General features: G+C 48.9%; 1 protein-coding gene across 1 annotated transcript in view; it reads left to right on the top strand.

Annotated features, from left to right (window-relative positions):
- Positions 1 to 20,014, top strand: part of FAT3 (FAT atypical cadherin 3) — a 642,087-nt gene that overhangs the window by 579,581 nt on the left and 42,492 nt on the right. Inside the window, exons 17-22 of the mRNA XM_035722989.1 lie at positions 205 to 594; positions 3,175 to 3,389; positions 3,898 to 4,035; positions 5,002 to 5,145; positions 7,994 to 8,191; positions 11,344 to 12,142. Coding sequence (XP_035578882.1) covers positions 205 to 594; positions 3,175 to 3,389; positions 3,898 to 4,035; positions 5,002 to 5,145; positions 7,994 to 8,191; positions 11,344 to 12,142 — 1,884 coding nt within the window. The remainder of the gene's footprint in view (positions 1 to 204; positions 595 to 3,174; positions 3,390 to 3,897; positions 4,036 to 5,001; positions 5,146 to 7,993; positions 8,192 to 11,343; positions 12,143 to 20,014) is intronic.

Raw genomic sequence — 20,014 nt, 5'->3', positions numbered from 1 at the left:
CAACTGTTTTATGATATTTCTTGCCAATATTTCCTTCCCATTTAATTTAGTTATACATTTTTTAAACTTTTGTAAGGCCAAAGCTGTTGGTTTCTGTCACCACTGCTCTTCTGTGTGTGGCCCCCTAATTCAGCAGAGCCGTACTATTCTAGTGCAGAGCGTCCAGCCACGCTCTCGTCACTCACCTTCTCGAATCTCCCACAGGCATCAACAGGAAGGTGGTGTACTCCCTGGCTGACTCTGCCGACGGTTTCTTCTCCATCGACAGCTCATCGGGCATCATCATCCTGGAGCAGCCGCTGGACCGAGAACAGCGGCCCTCCTACAACATCAGCGTCCAGGCCACCGACCAGAGCCCCGGCCAGGCTCTGTCCTCTCTTGCCACGGTCACCATCACCGTCCTGGACATTAATGACAACCCCCCTGTGTTCGAGAGGAGGGACTACCTGGTGACCGTGCCTGAGGACACCTCCCCAGGCACCCAAGTGCTCGCTGTTTTTGCCACCAGCAAAGATATCGGCACCAACGCTGAGATTACATATCTCATCCGGTCTGGGAATGAACAAGGGCAATTTAGAATCAACCCAAAGACAGGTGCGTACGCGGCAACCCACTTAGAACTCATGGCTTCAGTATATCCTGCTTCTCTTCCATCTAACTGCCCTCTGGGTGGGCTCTTTTTCCTCCTCCCTCCCTCCCACCGGAAGCACATCTTCTCATGGCTGGGCCTTTCTGGCACCTGCTTCTGCAGATGCCCCCCTGCCAAGTATTAAAGCCCCTAGCTGTGGGCTCACTCGGCAAACACTTGACCTCCAGGTGGGCTCCAGGATGTCTTGGAGGAAGACTCAGGAGCAGCAAGGTGGCTTATAGATGGGGACAGGAAGGAGTATTTGCATACTGAGCATAAGGGTCTCTTTCTTTCCCTGTCTTTTCCATTTTGGCTTTGTTTCATCTTGTGTTGTTTTATCTGGATCATGTGTTTATGTATGTGGAAGTGCCCCTAGACATTAGCATGCACCTGTGCCTGTCCACGCTCAGGCTGCCACTCTCTGGTCACCTACCAAAGTAGACACTGAGAAGTGGTGTGCATGGTGGCACGTAGGTCTCATCAACTCAGCACCACGGTCGGCTGGAACTGGCACCGTGTTTGGGTCCTGTCCGCTACTCTCCATCAGAACACTGCCGTGTCTCACCACGCCCTTTGCAAAACTCAGGGACAGTGTGGCGTCACCCAGGGAAAACACGTCTAGAAAGAAATCAAGAGAACAGAAAGAGAACCCTAGGGCTTTCTTTTCACTAGGGAGTTGACTATCGGGGGCACTTTGGGTCATAAAGATGGTGATAAAAAAAAGATAGTAATTCAAGAAACAAATTTGGATATTCTTTGAAGAGTAAATATACCTTTCCACTATGTATTTATAGTGTTTGTATTAATGTGTTCAAAGCACTTTCATGGATATTCTCCTTCGTTTACCTATTCCCCTATAAATAGTCATAGTCAAAGGCAGGCCCATTTTTCAGATAAGAAAGGTAAGTCTCTCCCATTTCCTGTCCGTTGGACATAGTTCCCTCATCACACAAGGAAAATGCACTTGCTGAGCAAGGTGGCAAAAGGAGGTGCATTCTCCTTTGGACAGTTCAGTTAACATGAACAGGAAACTATCATAATTAGCAACATTTACTTGACATGGTGAATACGCCAGATTCTTATTAAATTGTTAGTTATTTCTCTCCTTTTCCATATGAGAAAAACAGAGCTTCGTTAAGTAAGTTCTCCAGTGCCCACTGAGAGTCAGTGGGGGATCCAGGATTTGAGCCCAGATCTTCCTGATTCTGGAATACCCGCTCTCACTTCATAGAGCACTGCTCTGCTGGGTGCGGGGATGTGCAAAAAAGGGAAGGAGATACGGTCCCCGCCCTTAGGTTTAGGAAGGTGGAAATATTGATGGAAGAATTGCATTAGCAGCTTCTCCTAGCAGTAACTCCATTTATTAAGGTCGTTACTTCAAATTAAAATGTATGGGGCTTCCCTCATTTAAATACATGTTAGACTTGGTCTGTCTAGTTACGGCCATTGTATATGAACACCATGGGGAAATGGTTAAGTGCTGTTTAAATTTGGCACTGGATAACGAGACTGGGATACAAAACAAAGCACTAAGGGTGGTAATTGCTAAGAAAACTTAATTATGGGGAGAAAGAGGCTCTGGTCATAGGCATGACTTTGGTTTCTCACCTTAAATAGAAGGGCAGCTTTAGCATCTAGGGAAGGTGCCTGTCTGGAGATGGGAATGGATGTGACATACTGACGTTGGTCCTAATGATTGTTTTCCAGTGGGGAGAGAGGTGAATGCCCTTGAGAACGGCACTGCAGGCAGGACTATGACCAGCTTCCAATTGCAGGGTGCAGAATTGGGTCACCTCGCTAGAAAGGGATCGAGTGGGAGGGAGAAGCACTCACAGAGCCCCTCCTAGGGGTGGCACCCAGCCAGGGGTTTTCATCTTTTCTAATTGCTTAACTTAAATCGCATTGTGGCATGGACACCACGTCCTATAGTCGCGGACACTCAACTCACACTTTCTGTTTGACCACTAATCCCAGGTATTTCCTTTTCATTAGATCACTGTACCTTGAGCTGTCTGAGCTCTTTGCCCTCTTTGTGCTGTAATAGTTTTAGATAAGCACATTATAACTTGGCAAGGCACATAAGTGGTTAATTGAAATCAGCGAAGTCTGCAGGTATTGACTTGCCGACAGGGAGGTGGGGTCATGCAATCACATCCCCACATCTCAGCTCATTCTCTGTCTGCCTGGGTCCAATTAAGGGATCATCGGGAGACATTTATCATGGAAGCTTGTTTCTGTCCCTTCTCCCTAGAAGCATATGGGCGAATGATGCCAGAGAGTTTCGGGATGCTTGAGAGAAGTTCAGAAACTGTTGGAGAAACCGTCAAAGACTTTATTTCTTCAGTGTTGCATCTGATGGATGGCTGTGTTTTAACTGACAGCATTAATCAGATTCTGAGATGCTTTCTGCGGGGCGTTAAATAAACAGATTCCTGAATATCTACAATTCTTGGCTGGAGATGATGTAAATATTTCCATGATTATGGAACTGCTGACCAGTGTTTTTTTCCCTAATCAAATCTAAAACTTCCCATTTTTCTTCAAAGGGGGTATTTCTGTCTCTGAGGTCCTGGACTATGAATTATGCAAAAAGTTTTTCCTGGTGGTGGAAGCCAAAGATGGGGGCACACCCGCTCTCAGTGCCGTGGCCACCGTCAGCATCAACCTCACAGATGTGAATGACAATCCTCCCAGGTTCAGCCAGGATGTCTACAGCGCTGTCATCAGTGAAGATGCCTTGGTCGGAGACTCTGTCATTTTGGTAGGTGCCAGTGGGAGGTCCAGATGTCTGGGACCCATAATCCTAAAGAGAGCGAAAAAGTGAGCAAAATCTATCCTGGATTCTCGTCACACTTTCTCTTTTCAGGGTCTTTTTGTCCCCAAGAACGCTAGTCAGTCACCAATCTTTCAACTGTTTCTTCTTTTGTACATTGGAAGGGTCTGATAAATTCATCTATTGCAAGGTATAAGTGACCAATAATTACTTTCTTCCTTGGAGTGTATGTTTTTCAAGAAAACAAAACAGACCATGGAATACATTTCTAATGATAACTCTCACCAGTTTCTGACCTTAGATAAGTTATTAGGTGGCTAAGGATAAAATAAATCCGCCCCCCAACCCCCTGCACATGCATACATGTACTCACGCACGCACAGACAGTAGGACAGTTATGCCCATTTGTAAGACCTGGGACCCTAAGAATAAATCTTTTCTTTGTCTCTTATGTCTTTCTTTTTTTTTCTTCTTTTTTTGCTTGTGTCCCATGAAGCTAGTAGCAGAAGATGCAGATAGCCAGCCCAATGGACAGATTCGTTTTTCCATTGTGAATGGAGATCGGGACAATGAATTTGCTGTGGAGCCTGTCCTAGGACTTGTAAAGGTTAAGAAGAAGTTAGACCGGGAACGGGTAAGCTAGTTTGGGCCAGTTCCCCTCCTGTAGACACCAGTCCCTTCACTGGAATTGAATACAGGCTCCCTGAGTAAAAGTAGAAGATTCTCCATTCCAAATAACGACAATAAATAGGATGGGCTGAAATACAGCATGACATATTTGGGCTAAGCCTTAGAAAGAATTTTCTGCCAATAGATACTGGCAGTTTCTTATTTATGGGTGTTTTAAAGAAAGAGCAAAGATGTGTCTTTCTGGATACTTTGAATTTCAGTCCTTCCTAAAGCAAGGAGGCAAGAAAGTACCTTCAGCATTGGCATCCTGTGGTCCTGGTCTCATCGGCAGCTTTAGGCCTAGATGTGCAGATACAAAAGGATCATTTGAAGGTATTTAGGTCAGAAAGAATGACCCAGAAAACTCCTCCTCTGCCAAGGTTAAACTAAGTTTCTAAACATTGTGTGTTTTGACTAAAAATATATGTCTTCAGAGTAAAATTCAATACGGGAAAAAATGTCACAGTGGTTGTGCTGAAAAGCAGAAAAACCTCCCCAGGTGGTATATCCCCGTACCTTCTGAAGGATCGGAACAGAGAAATAAGATCAGGGTGACAGCTGCTGTGTTTGAACAAAGACCAAGAGCTGTGGTTCTAACCAGGGGTGGGTTTGCCCCTCCTGGGGACGCTTGGCAATGTTTGGGGACAGTTTTGGTTGTCTCAGATGGGCAGAAAATGACATTGGCTTCTAGTGGGTAGAGACCAGGCATGCCTCCAAACATCCTACAGGGCACAAGTCAGCCCTGGCAGCCAAGAATTACCTCAGGCCCACATGTCGGGGGTGCCGAGGTTGAGAAACCCCAATCTAGAGAACCAAGAGTGAGGGTGGCTGATCTTCAGCAGAGCACAGCCGAGCTTGCAGCTCCTCTGAGTGTGGGCAGCGGCAGGCAAAGGCTGCCCTTCGTTACTGTCAGTCCTTTGTGCTTTGGCAGGTGTCTGGATACTCCCTGCTGGTCCAGGCAGTAGACAGCGGCATTCCTGCAATGTCGTCAACGGCCACTGTCAACATTGACATTTCTGACGTGAATGACAACAGCCCAGTCTTTACGCCTGCTAACTATACCGCTGTGATCCAGGTGAGCAAAACTCGCCCACCAGGCACTGGGCCTTACGCACTCAGCCTTCTTCCTCTGCTATGGTTTACTCATCATTTTTTCATTTTTTTTTTTTTCTTATCAACTCATCCCGTCATGAGGCTGGGATGACAAGAGCCTGACTTCCACAGCAGCAGCTGACTGATAACCACTGATGAGCGCTGTTGCCAGTGGGGTTCTTTCAAGTGCCGGGCGCTTTGCATGCACCACAGCCCAGTGAAGTGGGAGGGTGAGGCAGCCCCCACTTTACAGTAAGGGAGCCGAGGGCCTGAGGGGTTCAGTAGCTCACCCACGATCCTGCAGCTGGTAAGTGGCAGAGTGAGGATTTGAACTCAGGTCAGTCTTCTGCAGAAACCGCCCTCTTTTTACCCCAGCGGCAGGCTGCCTTTCTGCCACTCCATGCTGTCCCGTCATCGGGGTGGGGGGCGATTGCTCCAAACCGTCTCACCTGTCCAAGACAGGTTGGGCATCAGGAAAGGGCTGCTACGCATTAAAATCAATCTTCCAGAAGCAATTTGTTTAGCACTTTAAATCCACATGCAGGATGGAGTAGCTTACGGCTGTTAGTCAGCTCTCGGTGGGGCATGACTCTTCTTCCCATCCATTTTTTTTTCAAAAGATGTTTCATGAGCTCAGTGCTGGGGGGCAGCTACTTCTTCTTCCCAACTCCAGGAGGGTCAGGGAATCCAGTCCAGGAATGCTGTGGGCATGGAAGAGCTAGAGGCAACAGGGATTGATACACGTGTTGTGAGGGGCCTCAGAGAGTCCCAAGCACCAGCTCTTGCCTGATCCGGTTTGGCCTCAGAATCACCTCCCACGGGGTCTGCAGGCTTTGTGGGTAGAAGGAGAGGTGAGAGTGAGCCGGGGCTCTCGAGGGACTTCTTTGGAATAACATCAGGACTGTGAGTCTGGCCATCTACAGCCGGCTCCCTGCCTCCACCGCTGAGGTGTCCAGAAGTCAGGCCCAGAGAGGAGGCTTGCTCAGAGAGCAGGCAGCCCCTCTGCTTCTCGCCTCCCACTTAGCGAAATCAGATTCCTTCCCCAGTGGTATTTCGGTCTTCCTCTCCTCTCTGATGCCCTTTCCAGCAGTCCTGCCTTCTTCTCCCTCTCTGGCTTCCACCAAACTTACCCCCACCCTACCCCCGCCCCCGCCCCGGGGTCTGCCCCTTCCTGCATTTTCCTTTCTCGAAGATCACTGTCCTCCTGGTCTGCCTCCCACGGTGGCACTGTCTGCCTTGCCCAGCCTCTGCGTGCTCGCCCCAAAACAAAATGGGCTTTGCCTACTCAACATTCGGGTTTATGACACACATCAATCAGCTTGACAGACTGTTTCACATGCACCACAGGAAGTCAGCAGTGAAAGAAACAACTGCAGCCATGAGCAGTGACCGTGGCTCATATCAGCGCCGGGGCCTGTCTACACTCTCTCTCTCTCTCTCTCTCTCTCTCTCTCTCTCTCTCTCTCTCTCTCTCGCTTCCTTCTTGGATGCTGACCCCTGGGGCACACATTCTCTCTCTCCGCCTCTCTCTCTCTCCAGTTCAGGAAATGGCCTTTATAAAGTGAGCAAACAAATCAATAAATCTTCTATTTTGTGTGGTGCTGAGTGTGTTGTCACCGTGAAATAGTAAATCTATGCTGGGCTAAGGGGGTGCTGTGGCTGACGGGAGGGGGAAACGGTGTCTAGTCCTTGATGACCAAAAGGCCAGTTGAGAGAAGGAGCAAAATCACAGGTCTTAGGTCCTTTTCTCTTTCTCCTTCAAGGAATGTTCCTCCCTTTTTCCAACCCAGGATGATTTCCTTATTCCAACACATGGTTTTCATAAGACGAATTCAGCACTTAGAACTTGAGTGTGCCTGCCCCGTGCGTGACTCCCGTCCACACGGCACTGTATCATGGTCTCCATCTCTGTGACCCTAACTTATTTAATGCTGAATCGATGTCATCAGCAGGCCTGACTAATGAAACTGACTTCAGGCCCAAGCTGTGGTCTTGCTGAAGTCTAAACAGAGGGGGGCAAGAAAACCAATTCGCCTGAGCTACAGAGAAATTTAATTTGGCGTTATCGGAGTGAGGAGAACCTTCGACCCAAGGAGGAGTGACAAAAGCCTTTGTGTTTCTATTTTGGGGAAAAGGCAGAGAGGTTCTGCAAAATAATGCTTGAATGATAACATCAGCGTTCCCCAAAATTCTGATGACTTTAAGGATTTTCATTCTCTTCATTCTCAGTTTGGGAAACAGTCCACCCCCTTTCCCTTTCCTCCAGAAACACGGCAAAACTGTGTTCTGAGGGGTGAGGTGTAAAGGCCCATTTTCCACCTGGCATATGCCTTTGTGTACTTCCTGGGAAGTTGCCAGGATGTCTCCCCACCCTCACCCCAGAAAGTTCCATGTTGTGACACTGTGTCACAGCGTTGGGCCTCCGTGTGATCGTGTTGTGATGGGTGTGACAAAGTGCCTTCCCATCCCGAAAGGGTGATGTTTTCTTGGCCGGAGAGGGTTTCCGACCTACTCACAAAAGGCTGGTGAGAGCCATTTAGGTGAACTCAGGGCCTTCCCATTCTGTGAAGGACAAGATGAAGCCGGCACCTCCTGGGAGGCCCTCCTGTGCTTACCTGCAGCTCACTGTCTCACGGGGTGATTGTGAGGAGGCAGCCAAGGATGCAGAGCATGACGCCTGTGGACGCCAGTATACTGTCAGAAGACAAGATAATACCACAGGGAACCCCTTCTGCTGAATGCCCTGTTTTCTAGCCGTAATGATGGGGTTTTTTTTCAATGTGAAGAGAGGTGTAATTTTATCTTCCTTTTTAATATCCTTTTGCATACAGGAAAACAAGCCAGTAGGCACCAGCATCTTGCAGCTGGTGGTGACAGACAGAGACTCCTTCCACAATGGGCCTCCTTTCTCCTTCTCAATTTTGTCGGGAAATGAAGAGGAGGAGTTCGTCTTGGACCCGCACGGGATCCTGCGGTCCGCCGTGGTCTTCAGGCACACGGAGTCCCCGGAGTACGTGCTGTGTGTCCAGGTACGGCCCCGTCCTCTGGCCGCGTCAGGCCGCCTTTCCCTTGTGCTGGTTTCTGCGCCCATTGGATGGGTTTTCTTTGGTGAGCAAGTCAACATAATTCATTACCGTGCAGGCATGTTCCCCTTTTAATCTCAAATTCAATTTCACACCAATAAAAGCGGCCTCTTTGTGTGAAATTTGAACAGGAAGGAAGGGAAGCATCATTGTTCAGAAGGGACATTCCTGTAGTGTGCCAGGCAGACAGTCTCTGGGCCGGAATCTGCATTCTCTGAATTCCTGGGCTTCTACCTGACCCTCAGAGACAGCTCATTGATCAAGGCTTGCTGCCCTATACCGAGTAGAAGTTGCCACATTTCTCCACCTATCAGAGCTACTGATCTTTGTCCCAATGTGACTGAGGCGTATCGTGGGCTCTGCTTCTGAAGAGACCTTAGTTTGGTGAGTTGTCCCAGGGAGGCAGGAGGGGGCCAAGCCCTCGGATGGCCATGGCCTCCCAACATCTCAGCTTCCCCAAGAGCAGTGGCCTGTGTAAAATGAAATAAGACGAAGAGGCAAAAGTGGCAGCTATGGAATGAGTGTGGCTAGGAGCAGGAAGAGAGTTCCCAGGAATTAATTTTGCCCGCACCAAGATTTGGGTCCCATCTGTGAGACAAAGTGACTTTTTTTTACTCACAATTGCCACAGAGGGCAACCCAAGTCATTATTAATGGTAGCAGTAATAATAATTATTATTATTTATATTTGGGTAGCATTTCACTGGGTTCTTTACTTCTTTGGGTAAGTTATGGCTAACTGTGCTCCAAGAAACTTTCCAGATTAATGACTTTTGGCTCTGAGCATGTCAGTGAACGCTCCAGTTGCCTCCCACTCCTCCAACGATACTATGTAAATAATTTTAGATCACAGAATAGGTACCAAGAACAAGGAGAGATGTTTAGTGCCTTCCCATAGAAGCTAGTATGGTTCCTTGCCTGCCGCCTCGTCCTTCCATCCGCAGACACAACCCCTGGGGACTCAGTCCGTGGGAATCTGCCCATCTCGGAAGCTGTACAGCACGGCCTGCCACCGTGTGGCCCGTGGAGTAGAGAGTAGATTCTGCATCTCAGACTTCGGGAACACCACAGAAAGCTTTCTCATCCTCGTGCCTAAAGTTAAACTACCACCACATGCTGAGTTTCTGGCTTCATAAGGTCCCCACGTGCATCAGTGACATTTCCTTTGTCCTTTCCCCACTTCATCCTGTACCGCCCCGTACGCTCACTGTTGCAGGAGCCCCTGGGTGACTCCTCTGGCCTCAGCCTCATTCTTTTCTGATACATCCCGCCTCCCCGCCCAGGTTAATCATTCCACTTTGGTTATATCAGTCCCCTAGGCCAGGGGTCGATCAGCTACAGCCCCAGGACCACATCTTGCCCTCAGCCTGTTTTTATACATGAAATTTTACTGGAATGTGGCCTTACCCGTTTGTTTACATATGCTCCGGCTGCTTCCACACTGGAAACATAGTTGATTAGTTGATAGACATCGTATAACCCCAAAGCCTAAAACGATTTCTTACCTAGCCCTTTACAGAATAGATGTGCCAACTCCTGCCCTGAGCTAGAGCCTCTGTGGCTCCCCAGTGCCTGAAAACGTGGGGTCTCCAGGCCCATACTCTCCGATTTTGAATCTCGGGGTCCTTCGGCAAACATGGTTCTCCAGTCCCGCTCAGTCCACAGGCCCACTGATCTGTCACCTCACACCCAGTGGCTTCATGCCTTTCTGTCACCTGTCTGCTCTCTGACATTTGAGTGAGCAACCTCTGGCCTATGAAGTTCACACTCATCACTGTCCTTCGAGGCCCTCCACAGTTTGACTTCAAGGTCAACCTCATTTGCTAAACTTCTCTCCTCCTACATGGCTTTTCCCTGTCAGCATTTCTGGCTCCCATAGTGGATCACATTAACTCTGATGTACTAAGTACTTCCGGGGTCAGACCTGTGCTAAGCACTTTGCCATCACCGTGTCTTTTAATCCCCACAATACCAGAATCCTGTGAAGGAGGTACTACTCGTATACGCAGATGAAAGGTACAAAAATCGAAGTTCAGAAATGTTAAGTCACTTCCTCGAGGCCAGAGTCGAGATTCAAACTCAGGTCTGTGTGACGCCCAGGTCCCTGCTTTTACACTGGCTTCCACCTACGAGGACATATCTCCTCCAACCCCATCTGACCAGCAAGGTCCACCTCGTCCCTCCATCCTCAGACACCTCCCCTGGGGACCCAGTCCATGGGAATCTCAATCTACCCATCTCGGAAGCTCTACAGCACGGCCTACCACCGTGTTGCCCATGGCAGGTGTTCAGCAAACATCTGCTGTCAAAGTGGTTCTTCTATCAATTCTTTTTTTTTTTAAGATTTTATTTATTTATTTGAGAGAGCAGAGCAAGAGAAAGCACATGAGCAGGGAGGAGGGGCAGAGGGAGAGGGAGAAGCCCGCTCCCGCTTAAGCAGGGAACCTGACACAGGGCTTGATCCCAGGACCCTGGGATCATGACCTGAGTGGAAGGCAAATGCTTAACCCACCGAGCCACACAGGCGCCCCTATCAATTCTTATATATAGAAGGAAGACAAAGTTTTTCTCAGGCTACCTATTTTTCCCGTTTCTACATCCCATTTTCTTTTATTCTAAACCTTCATATTGTGTAATTCACAGCTCATGGTATTTCTTGAATGTACAGAAAGGTGTTCCCTGGCCCAATCCAAAGGAAAGAATGCAAAGAGGGCAAAGATTACTCCTCCGAGTGAGAACACCACTTTATGCATGACGTTCCCCGGCGGCTTCTGTTCAAGAAGAAAACCAGGCCAGCGTGTTGCAGGCATATCAGATCTCATAGCACCCTCTGTCCCCCTTCCTGTTCACCCCCAATGGCTAGATTGTGTGGACACGTTTTATTGTCCATAACCCGAGTGTATACGTGGGGACCGCGGGTGATAAATCACTCCTCTGCCTGCGGTGCACATCTTTGGCATTTCGCCGAACAGGAGCAGGGGATGGAGGAAGAAGCAAACGAGGGTAAAGGAATAAACATCTCCTCTCTGAGTTGTGTTGGTTTTTAAATGATTCTGCTTTTTCTGAGTTCCTTGCCTTTCTCCCTCTTGGTTGTTTTAGGCAAAAGACTCGGGCAAACCCCAGCAGGTCTCTCACTCCTACATCCGCGTGCGGGTCATTGAGGAAAGTATCCACAAGCCCACGGCCATCCCTCTGGAGATTTACATTGTCACCATGGAGGACGATTTTCCCGGGGGGGTCATTGGGAAGATCCATGCTACAGATCAAGATATGTATGACGTGCTCACGTTTGCCCTGAAATCGGAGCAGAAAAGCTTGTTCAAAGTGAACAGTCACGACGGGAAGATCATCGCCCTGGGGGGTCTGGACAGCGGCAAGTACGTGCTGAACGTGTCCGTGAGCGATGGCCGCTTCCAGGTGCCCATCGATGTGGTCGTGCACGTGGAGCAGCTGGTGCATGAGATGCTGCAGAACACCGTCACCATCCGCTTTGAGAATGTGTCCCCCGAGGACTTCGTGGGGCTGCACATGCATGGCTTCCGGCGCACCCTGCGCAACGCTGTCCTCACCCAGAAGCAGGACACCCTGCGCATCATCAGCATCCAGCCCGTGGCGGGGACCAACCAGCTGGACATGCTGTTTGCCGTGGAAATGCACAGCAGTGAGTTCTACAAGCCGGCCTACCTGATCCAGAAGCTGTCCAATGCCAGGAGACATCTGGAGAACGTCATGCGCATCTCAGCCATCCTGGAGAAAAACTGCTCAGGTCTGGACTGTCAGGAGCAGCACTGCGAGCAGGGCTTGTCCCTGGATTCCCATGCACTCCTGACCTACAGCACGGCGCGCATCAGCTTCGTGTGCCCGCGTTTCTACAGGAATGTGCGCTGCACCTGTAACGGTGAGTCTGGGTTGGAGTTCCCTCGTGCCGCCCGTGATCTGGGTAGACCGGGCCGCCGTTCCTGATAAGCACGCATTCGTTTGTTCGCTCATTCAGCAAAATGTTTACTGACCACCCAGGACGGGCCAAGCTACCATGAGAGATGCCGGGCTGGGGGTAAGCAAGACAAGGGGAGCCCCTCTTCCCGTGGAGCGTACAGCTCACCGAGCAGCACAGACCAGCAGGCTAGCATGAGCCCATGCATTAAGTATTGCTAGGGGAAGTACAAAATCCCGCAGGAGGACACACCAAGAGGGAAGGTCTCCTGACAGGTTGGGATAAAGGATAAGTAGGAATCAGACACATGAGAACAGGTAGGGGAGGAAGAACATTCCAGGCCAGAGGGCAGCTTGTATGAGGAAGGTCCAGAGTAGGAAGGAAGCCCATACCAGGGGAGTGACAGAGATGTTCTGTCACTGGAAGCGGGGGGGAGGGCGTGCATGATGACAGATGAGACCTGTGAGCGGGCCAGGGTTCACACAAGGGCCATTAGCCAGGATGAAAATTGTAGAAATTGCCCCAAGGCAGGAGGAGCTGTGGTGTGCTGATGTGAAGTGAAGAGGTGACAGAATCAGCTGTCTTTCACAAAGAGCGTGCTGGCTGCAGAAGGGAATGGATTAGCTGGGGCCAGGCCAGAGGCAGGCCAACAAGTTAGGAAGCTACTGCTGAGGGTAAGGGCAGTTCGATTTGCTTCAGTGAAAAACGGGCCACTCGGAGGGCTTCAGCCCTCAGAGCAGAGGAGATGGAATGGCTCGAGTTTGTTGAGGTAACGAGAGTCGCTGAACCTTGACCTTTCCCAGTCAGAGGCCATAGCTGTCCAGAGTCCCATGCCCATGGTGGTCAGTGAGAAGTATTGCTCTCTGCCTTTTTTCCTTTCTGACATGTGGAGCCATAAATTCACTTCCCTCTTCCAAGAAAATTGCTCCCGGAGTTTTTCTAACCAGTGTGAACTTGGCCCAAAGGGACTGTGGCCAGAAGAGAGGCCATTTGTAAAACATCCCTTTAGGTAACTGGGGACAGGAAGGGCCCCTGGCCTCTTTCCGTTATAGAAAGTTCTTGGTTGCGGCTTGGAAAATAAGCTCATCAGAGCAGGGCTCCTGAGACCACAGCTTCCGCCCACCCCACCAGGGACATTTTGACGTCCTCTGAGAAGCCTAGAAAGTGATTGCCACTCACCCTGCCGTACCAGTGAATTCTGTGTTTTGATCAGGTAGATGCAGTGGTGTCGGACCTGCTGAATATGTAAATTAGCTCCAAAGTAACTCAAAGCATTCAAGCTAGACGCTATGCCTTTCTGGCAGATGCCACCAGCATGCAGGATTTATGAGTGCCTGCTGTCTGGGCTTTACCTAGATCTCCGTTGTGGGCAAACTGATTTATGCACCAAAGCTCAGCTAGGGCCTTCCTGCAGCGACTCACAGCAGGGTTCAAAAGAGGTTCACTATAGGGCAGGGCAGAGCCTGCAGGAGAAACTAAACCAGCTAATTAATCCCTGTGCTCCGAGAACGCATTTCAGTCAGCAGACCTCTGTGGTGGCAGCAATGTGCTAAGCGCTAAAGCTTCAACGTGGAAAAGACACCGCCCACCCCTGCCCTTAGGAGCGGGCTATTATGAGGTCAGCTTGTAAGAGCCTATTTGCAATAATAAGGTTATAATAAATGTTAAGGCAGAGAAAGGACAAGATCCCTGATATGGTCGGCCAAAGGGAGGCTTTCTGTGACGTTTCTACACCACAGACCATCTGTGTCCTGGGTCTTGAGGGATGAGTATGAGTTCATCAGGAGGAGTCAGAGGAGGGCTGACGTGACAGAATTTCTCCAAAGTAGGAAATCAGAGAGGTGATTTGTGTTGGAGAGAGGGAGGTTTTTCATGAGACACTAATATTTTAAATGCAGTGAGTTTCGAGTTGGGGGTCTCTGCCCAGGACTCCTAGTCTCTGGTCCCCATAAACCATTTGTTCCCGGTAAACCCAGGATGCCGGGAGCTTTTATTTATTTATTCATTCATTCATTCATTCATTTATTTGAGAGAGAAGAGAGCACAAGCAGGGAGAGCGGCAGAGGGAGAAGCAGGCTCCCCGCGGAGCAGGGAGCCCGATGTGGGGCTCCATCCCAGGACCCTGGGATCGTGACCTGAGTCAAGGCAGCCGCTTTAATGACTGAGCCACCCGGGTGGCCCTGCCAGAAGCTTTTATGATTCAACCCCCAGACATCCCACAAAGAGGCCTTCTTGGTTTGAAAAGTGAACAATTCCTCAAAGAATGCTGTATGTGTAGATTCAGGCTCATCCTGGAGCCTCTTCTCACCTTCAAGTCACTCTTGTAACTAAGCTGTAAAACAAAATACTAGATTCTAGTAGTAAAAAGACTTGGAAAAGTCATCTGGCCCTGTCCCATCTTCAACAGGTGATGTACGACCATCTCCATTTGATGAATGTGGTAGCTCCGTGCCCTGCCCAGGGCTGTGTGGCTGGTGAGGGTGGCATGCGGATTCAATTCAGGCTTTTCTTGGGCCCCTCTTTTATTATCTGCATCTTAAGAATAGGGGCTTTTCCATTTCTTATGTGAATCACAACCCCAGTGCTATATGCTTTGTAGGAATACTCAGATAGCCTTGTTTTCCCCGGCAGACTGCTGACCAGCATCACAGTACCATCACAGGACAGCCGAGGGGCTCCCAGATGCCAGCATGCATGAATGGGGCTTACCAGAAATGCCCACAGCCGGCCCCACATGCAAATATAACAGTAAGATTCAGGTGAAGCTTAGGAGTCTATATACGTAGCCCTGGGTGATTCTAATGCTGGTAGTCAAGGAAAACAAACTTGGAGAAATCCCACAGCAAGATAAAATAGGAAAGATTTCCTGCAAGTTCAGGGGCAAACTCTTAGTTAGAAATAGAAATAGCTCTCACTTCTTTTCAAGTGTCCTCTAATGAAAATACAGTGAGGAACTGTTAAGGAAAGCAGTAGGCATTTCAGGCATTTTCTCATTTATTGGACGGAGAGGTAATTGAATTCAGTAATTGCCCGCCTAAAAACACGCGCACACGTGTGTGCGCACACACATGCACAACTAGTATTGACTGCGCCTCGGTTTGCCCTGGGAGCTTGGCAGATACAATAAATGGACTTTTCCACCACTTGGTGGAATAATTACGATGATAAATAGAGGTAGCTGCCTATTCTGAACTGTGTAGCAATATTTATACAGATCTGGCCTTGATATGCTCCTCCCCACTTCCAACTCCTCTTTCTCTCCTGCACAGTTTTTTGGGTCCAATTAACAAAATTAGCATCTTGAACCAAAATGCTGAGTTGCTTTGACAAAATGGAAGCAGACTTGAATTTTAGTGCCAAATAGGCTCATTAAATTCCAGCCACCGTCGAGCATCATGTTTGAACTGAACTTCAAGAGATACAAAGTTTTGATGTCACAAGATGACTCCTGGTAAACTTCACAAGTTTAGTGAACTTCAGCACTTCAGGAAGAAAGCCTCATGCCAATTTAAACGCACAGGGAATGAAGGGTGCTCTGTGGGCTGTCCTTGATGCTCTGTCCTCTTGTTGTCCCACCGGGCTGTGCTGATTGTCCCTTTTGTAAAAATGTCATTGACTTTTCAAAAGTCCAATGTAGGGGCGCCTGGGTGGCTCAGTCATTAAGCGTCTGCCTTCAGCTCAGGGCATGATCCCAGGGTCCTGGGATCGAGTCCCGCATCGGGCTTCCTGCTCAGTGGGGAGCCTGCTTCTCTCTCTGCCGGCCACTCCCGCTACTTGTGTTCCCTCTCACCCTCTCTCTCTGACAAAAAATCGAAGTCTTTAAAAAAGCAAAAACAAGAGACCAAAGTCTGTCATAAAAATCTATCAAAAAAAGAGCCCATTGTCCAGGAGAATGGACTCCCTAGGAGACCATCAGAGGTTAAGCCCAGGGTGTTGATGGTGGTGACAGCCAGAGCTGAAGGGAGCATCGGCAGTGGGGGAGCAGGGTGGGGGCCAAGCAGAGTGTGAGCAACAGCTGCCCTGCCCTCAGCCATGGCCTATGGCACTGTCACCAGAGTTCGCTCGGGGAGGGGAGAGCAACACTGCAGCACATCACTGAGGGCAATGCCCACTGAGCTAGCTCTGAAAGGGTACGTAGAATCCGGCACGTGCTCTAGGCCGAGGAGCACGAGAGCCAAGGCCTGCAGGGGAGAAGCAGGGACAGGCTTAACAATGAACATTTACTGAGCGGTGACCAGTGACTGCACTGTTTGTCCAACATACATAATTGCATTTAACCTTCTAATAACCATAAAGGCAGGGTATCATTAACCTTCCTCAGAAGTTAAGGAGACTAAGACTTGGGAAGCTCAGCAGACTTGCTCAAAGTCGCAGAGCTACGCAAACGGCCGGCACCATGATTCCCAGCGGGTAGCCTCAAGCATGGCGCCCTACTACTTCCGCACCCATGTGAAAGGACCTTCAAAGTTTCCAATCCAACCTCTCACCCACGACAGACATCCTGTTAACTACATTCCTGGCACAGTAATTTAGCCGGCCTCACAACCTCCCAAGATGGACCAAGACAATCTTCTCCCTTCTAGTGCACCAAAATCCACCTCCTTGTAACGTCACCCAGCTCATCCATTAGAGCCACCCAGAACCTGACTCGTCTAACTCCTCCTATACAAGCTGCCCTCCAGATACTAAAGGGCAGTTGTTGTGACCCCTTGAATCCTCTTTTCCTACGCAAACTGCAGAAGTTCCTTTGTTCCTTGGCTGCAAACAAACAGAAGCTATAAACAGTTGTAGGTGGTGTAGTTAGGGCACAGAGGAGGGACAAAGGAGGGAGTCCTCAGTCCTATTGGAGGAGTCCATGAGAGGCACTGGAAGCAGTGAAGCTTGTCCTCCTGGGTCTTTGCCAGGCAGGGGATGCACTGTCAGCGGAGAGAGCACTGAAGAGAAAAGCCCAGAGATTTGGGGTATCCGTTCATCTGCTCATTCACTCAGCAGTGATGTGGATACGTTGCCAGGCCCTGGGCAGGGTGCAGGGTGCTGGAGGTATAGAGGTAGGTGAGGCTGCCATCGTTCCCGTCCTCAGGGAACACGACGAGCCAGCATCATACACTGGACAAATGACAAGGATGCTGAGGAGTCAGGATAGTCCTGGGGAGGATTACCAGGGGACAGGTAAATGGAGTCTGTGATAGGCAGCCATGGCAGTGCACTTCTTTTTTTTTTTTTTTTAAGATTTTATTTATTTATTTGAGAGAGAGAGCCTGAGAGAAAGAGATCAGGAGGAGGGGCAGAGGGTAGAGGGAGAAGCAGACTCCCCGCTGAGCAGGGAGCCCGATGCAGGGCTCGATTCTAGGACCCTGGGATCATGACCTCAAGTGAAAGGCAGACTTAACCGGCTGAGTGACCCAGGCGCCCCAGAAAGCACTTCTAATAAGCACCATAAAATAAAATGACAAAGCCTTCTGTGATTCAGTAAGACACTTAAAACTTAGCCTTGATGAGTTTTTAAAAAGCAGAGAAAAATCTGAGATTGGGTTTGCCTTGGGCTGGGGTTTGTTAAGGCTAATGCTCAGAGAAGAAAGCCAATAGTCCTCACCTCAAATAACCTTCAGTGTAGTCTCTGAATCTTAACCTGCAAACTGGGAAGTTTCTATTTTACATTCATAACAGCTATGTCTCTGCAGATCTTCATCTCCAGTACACAAGTCCCAACATGCCAGGAGAGGTTTAGAGGTGTCTAGCCTAGCCATGACACCAGCTTCTCAACGTGTGGATCTTCCCTTATCTATTCCACCCACACACAACCGCCCCAGAGAGGATGTCTTAAATGAAATTTAAGCTAAACATCCAGAAAATATGGCTGAGCCAAGCAAACACCATTCCAGATGATTCTGTGCTTGTGGGAGAACCACTTAAGAGACCACTTCAAACCAAAGAGACCTCTGGAGAATATGTTTTAAAACTTCATGCAGGCCAAGAATTAAGAGGAAAGCTTATTGACTTGTGCAGCATTTGCTAAGACATGGCATCTTGGCAAAGTGTGTGAATTCAGGGTGTAGGATATTTACCGTTAGTTATCAGATCCACAGTGTAATGAGGCAGAAATGTACATGAAGAGGTTGAATCAGCTCCAAGTGATGGTGATAATAATGACAGGTAGATACTGATGTATTCTCTCAAGGCATAGACTTAATCCCGGGGGCTGCAGGAATGGCAGCGAGACCCTCCAAGACCCCAAGAGGATCACCGTTCCCCTCTGTGCAGGTTCCAAAGCTCTGAAGCTGCTGCTCCAGTGAAATGTACATTGTCAGCTCTGTAGAAAGTGGCCTAAATTTCCACCTGAGCAACGCTTCAGAACGTGGAAACCTTCTTTCGGAGAATAGCCACATCCTGTGCACCTTTCTCCCGTGCGAGGCTGCGTACAGGGCTGTCTAGAAAGACCACCTCTGCCCGAGACAAGGTGGCCAAGGGGCTGACCCCACAGGGGCCTGGGACGCAGACGAATAAAATGGCCCAGGCTTTAGCTTGTACCTCCCAGGCACACGGTATTTCATATCACCTATCAGTTTACAAACCACGAATTTGACCAAAAAAAAACAGCAAGAAAAAGATTACAGTTGAGTTCAGGTTTCTGCCATGGGGCTGAGTCAAACTAGTGTCTCCAGTTTTGAGACCTTGTAATAATTTGTTTTTACTTTGTTTTTCCCTTTAAAAATTGCTTCCACGGGACGCCTGGGTGGCTCAGTCGGTTAAGCATCTGCCTTCGGCTCAGGTCATGATCCCAGCGTCCTGGGATCGAGTCCCAATGAGGTTCCCTGCTCAGCAGGGAGCCTGCTTCTCCCTCTGCCCCTCCCCCTGCTTGTGTGCTCTTTCCTCTCTCTCTCTCTCACACACACACAAATAATAAATAAAATCTTTAAAAAATAAAAAATTGCTTTCACATACATTAGCCCATTTAATCCTCACAACTCTATGAACAGTTATTATCCTCATTTTTCAGAAAAAGAAATCAAGACTCAGAGAAGTCAAGTGACCTGTTCAGAGCCACACAGTAAATAAGTGGAATAACTGGTCAGAGCCAAGATCTAGGCCTGCAGCTTGTCACTGCAGATCCTTTCCTGTTACGATACACTAGCTTCTTGAGGGGACCTGGGCGTGGGGCACAGACTTTCTCTGCCTGTTCCGTGTTCTTGGAGTTGCTAAAAACATCCGATCCTTCTATCCTGCCACAACAAATGGCATCGGTCATTTTGATAAAGTGGGCCCCTTCTCCCTTCATGCTAACTCTGGCACCAAACTGATGGATGCCGGGAGATGCAGAACGTGTCGGTCTAGACCCTCCACCCCCCAAGTTGTCGCTGATCACAGCGCAAGTTAATTAAACCTGGATTATTTAATGATAGTTAATAAGATAAACTTCCTCCCAGAGGGCAATGGGACTTGACACTGTTGTCTCGTAACTATTACTATGATAAGGCACCGTCTGCCATCAGAAAGATGAGCATTAACACATGCAAGCAGTCGAGCCACGCGCTACGGCTAATGTATGTGAAAGCAATTTTTATTTTATTTTTTAAAATGAGCATTAACACACACAAGCAATCGAGCCACTCACTACAGCTGGCTCATTCCCATTCCCGTGAAACACATGGTCTTTCAGACTTAAAATAGTAGGTGTCTATACTTCCATGAGAGGGGGATGATATAAACGTGGGATTTCTAAAAACAAGTTAACCCCTCAGCATCCATTTAAAGCACACTGGGTTTCATGTTGCTAGAGAATGTAGGGCTTTGGCTGGAAAGAGGCTTATTATTCCCAGGAAAGTGTCCCCAGGACCC

This window comes from Zalophus californianus, chromosome 11 (genome assembly GCF_009762305.2).
Source record: "Zalophus californianus isolate mZalCal1 chromosome 11, mZalCal1.pri.v2, whole genome shotgun sequence".
In the NCBI taxonomy this organism is placed as follows: domain Eukaryota; kingdom Metazoa; phylum Chordata; class Mammalia; order Carnivora; family Otariidae; genus Zalophus; species Zalophus californianus.
Note: the sequence above shows the minus strand (reverse complement) of the source record. Positions and strands in the feature narration are given on the sequence as shown.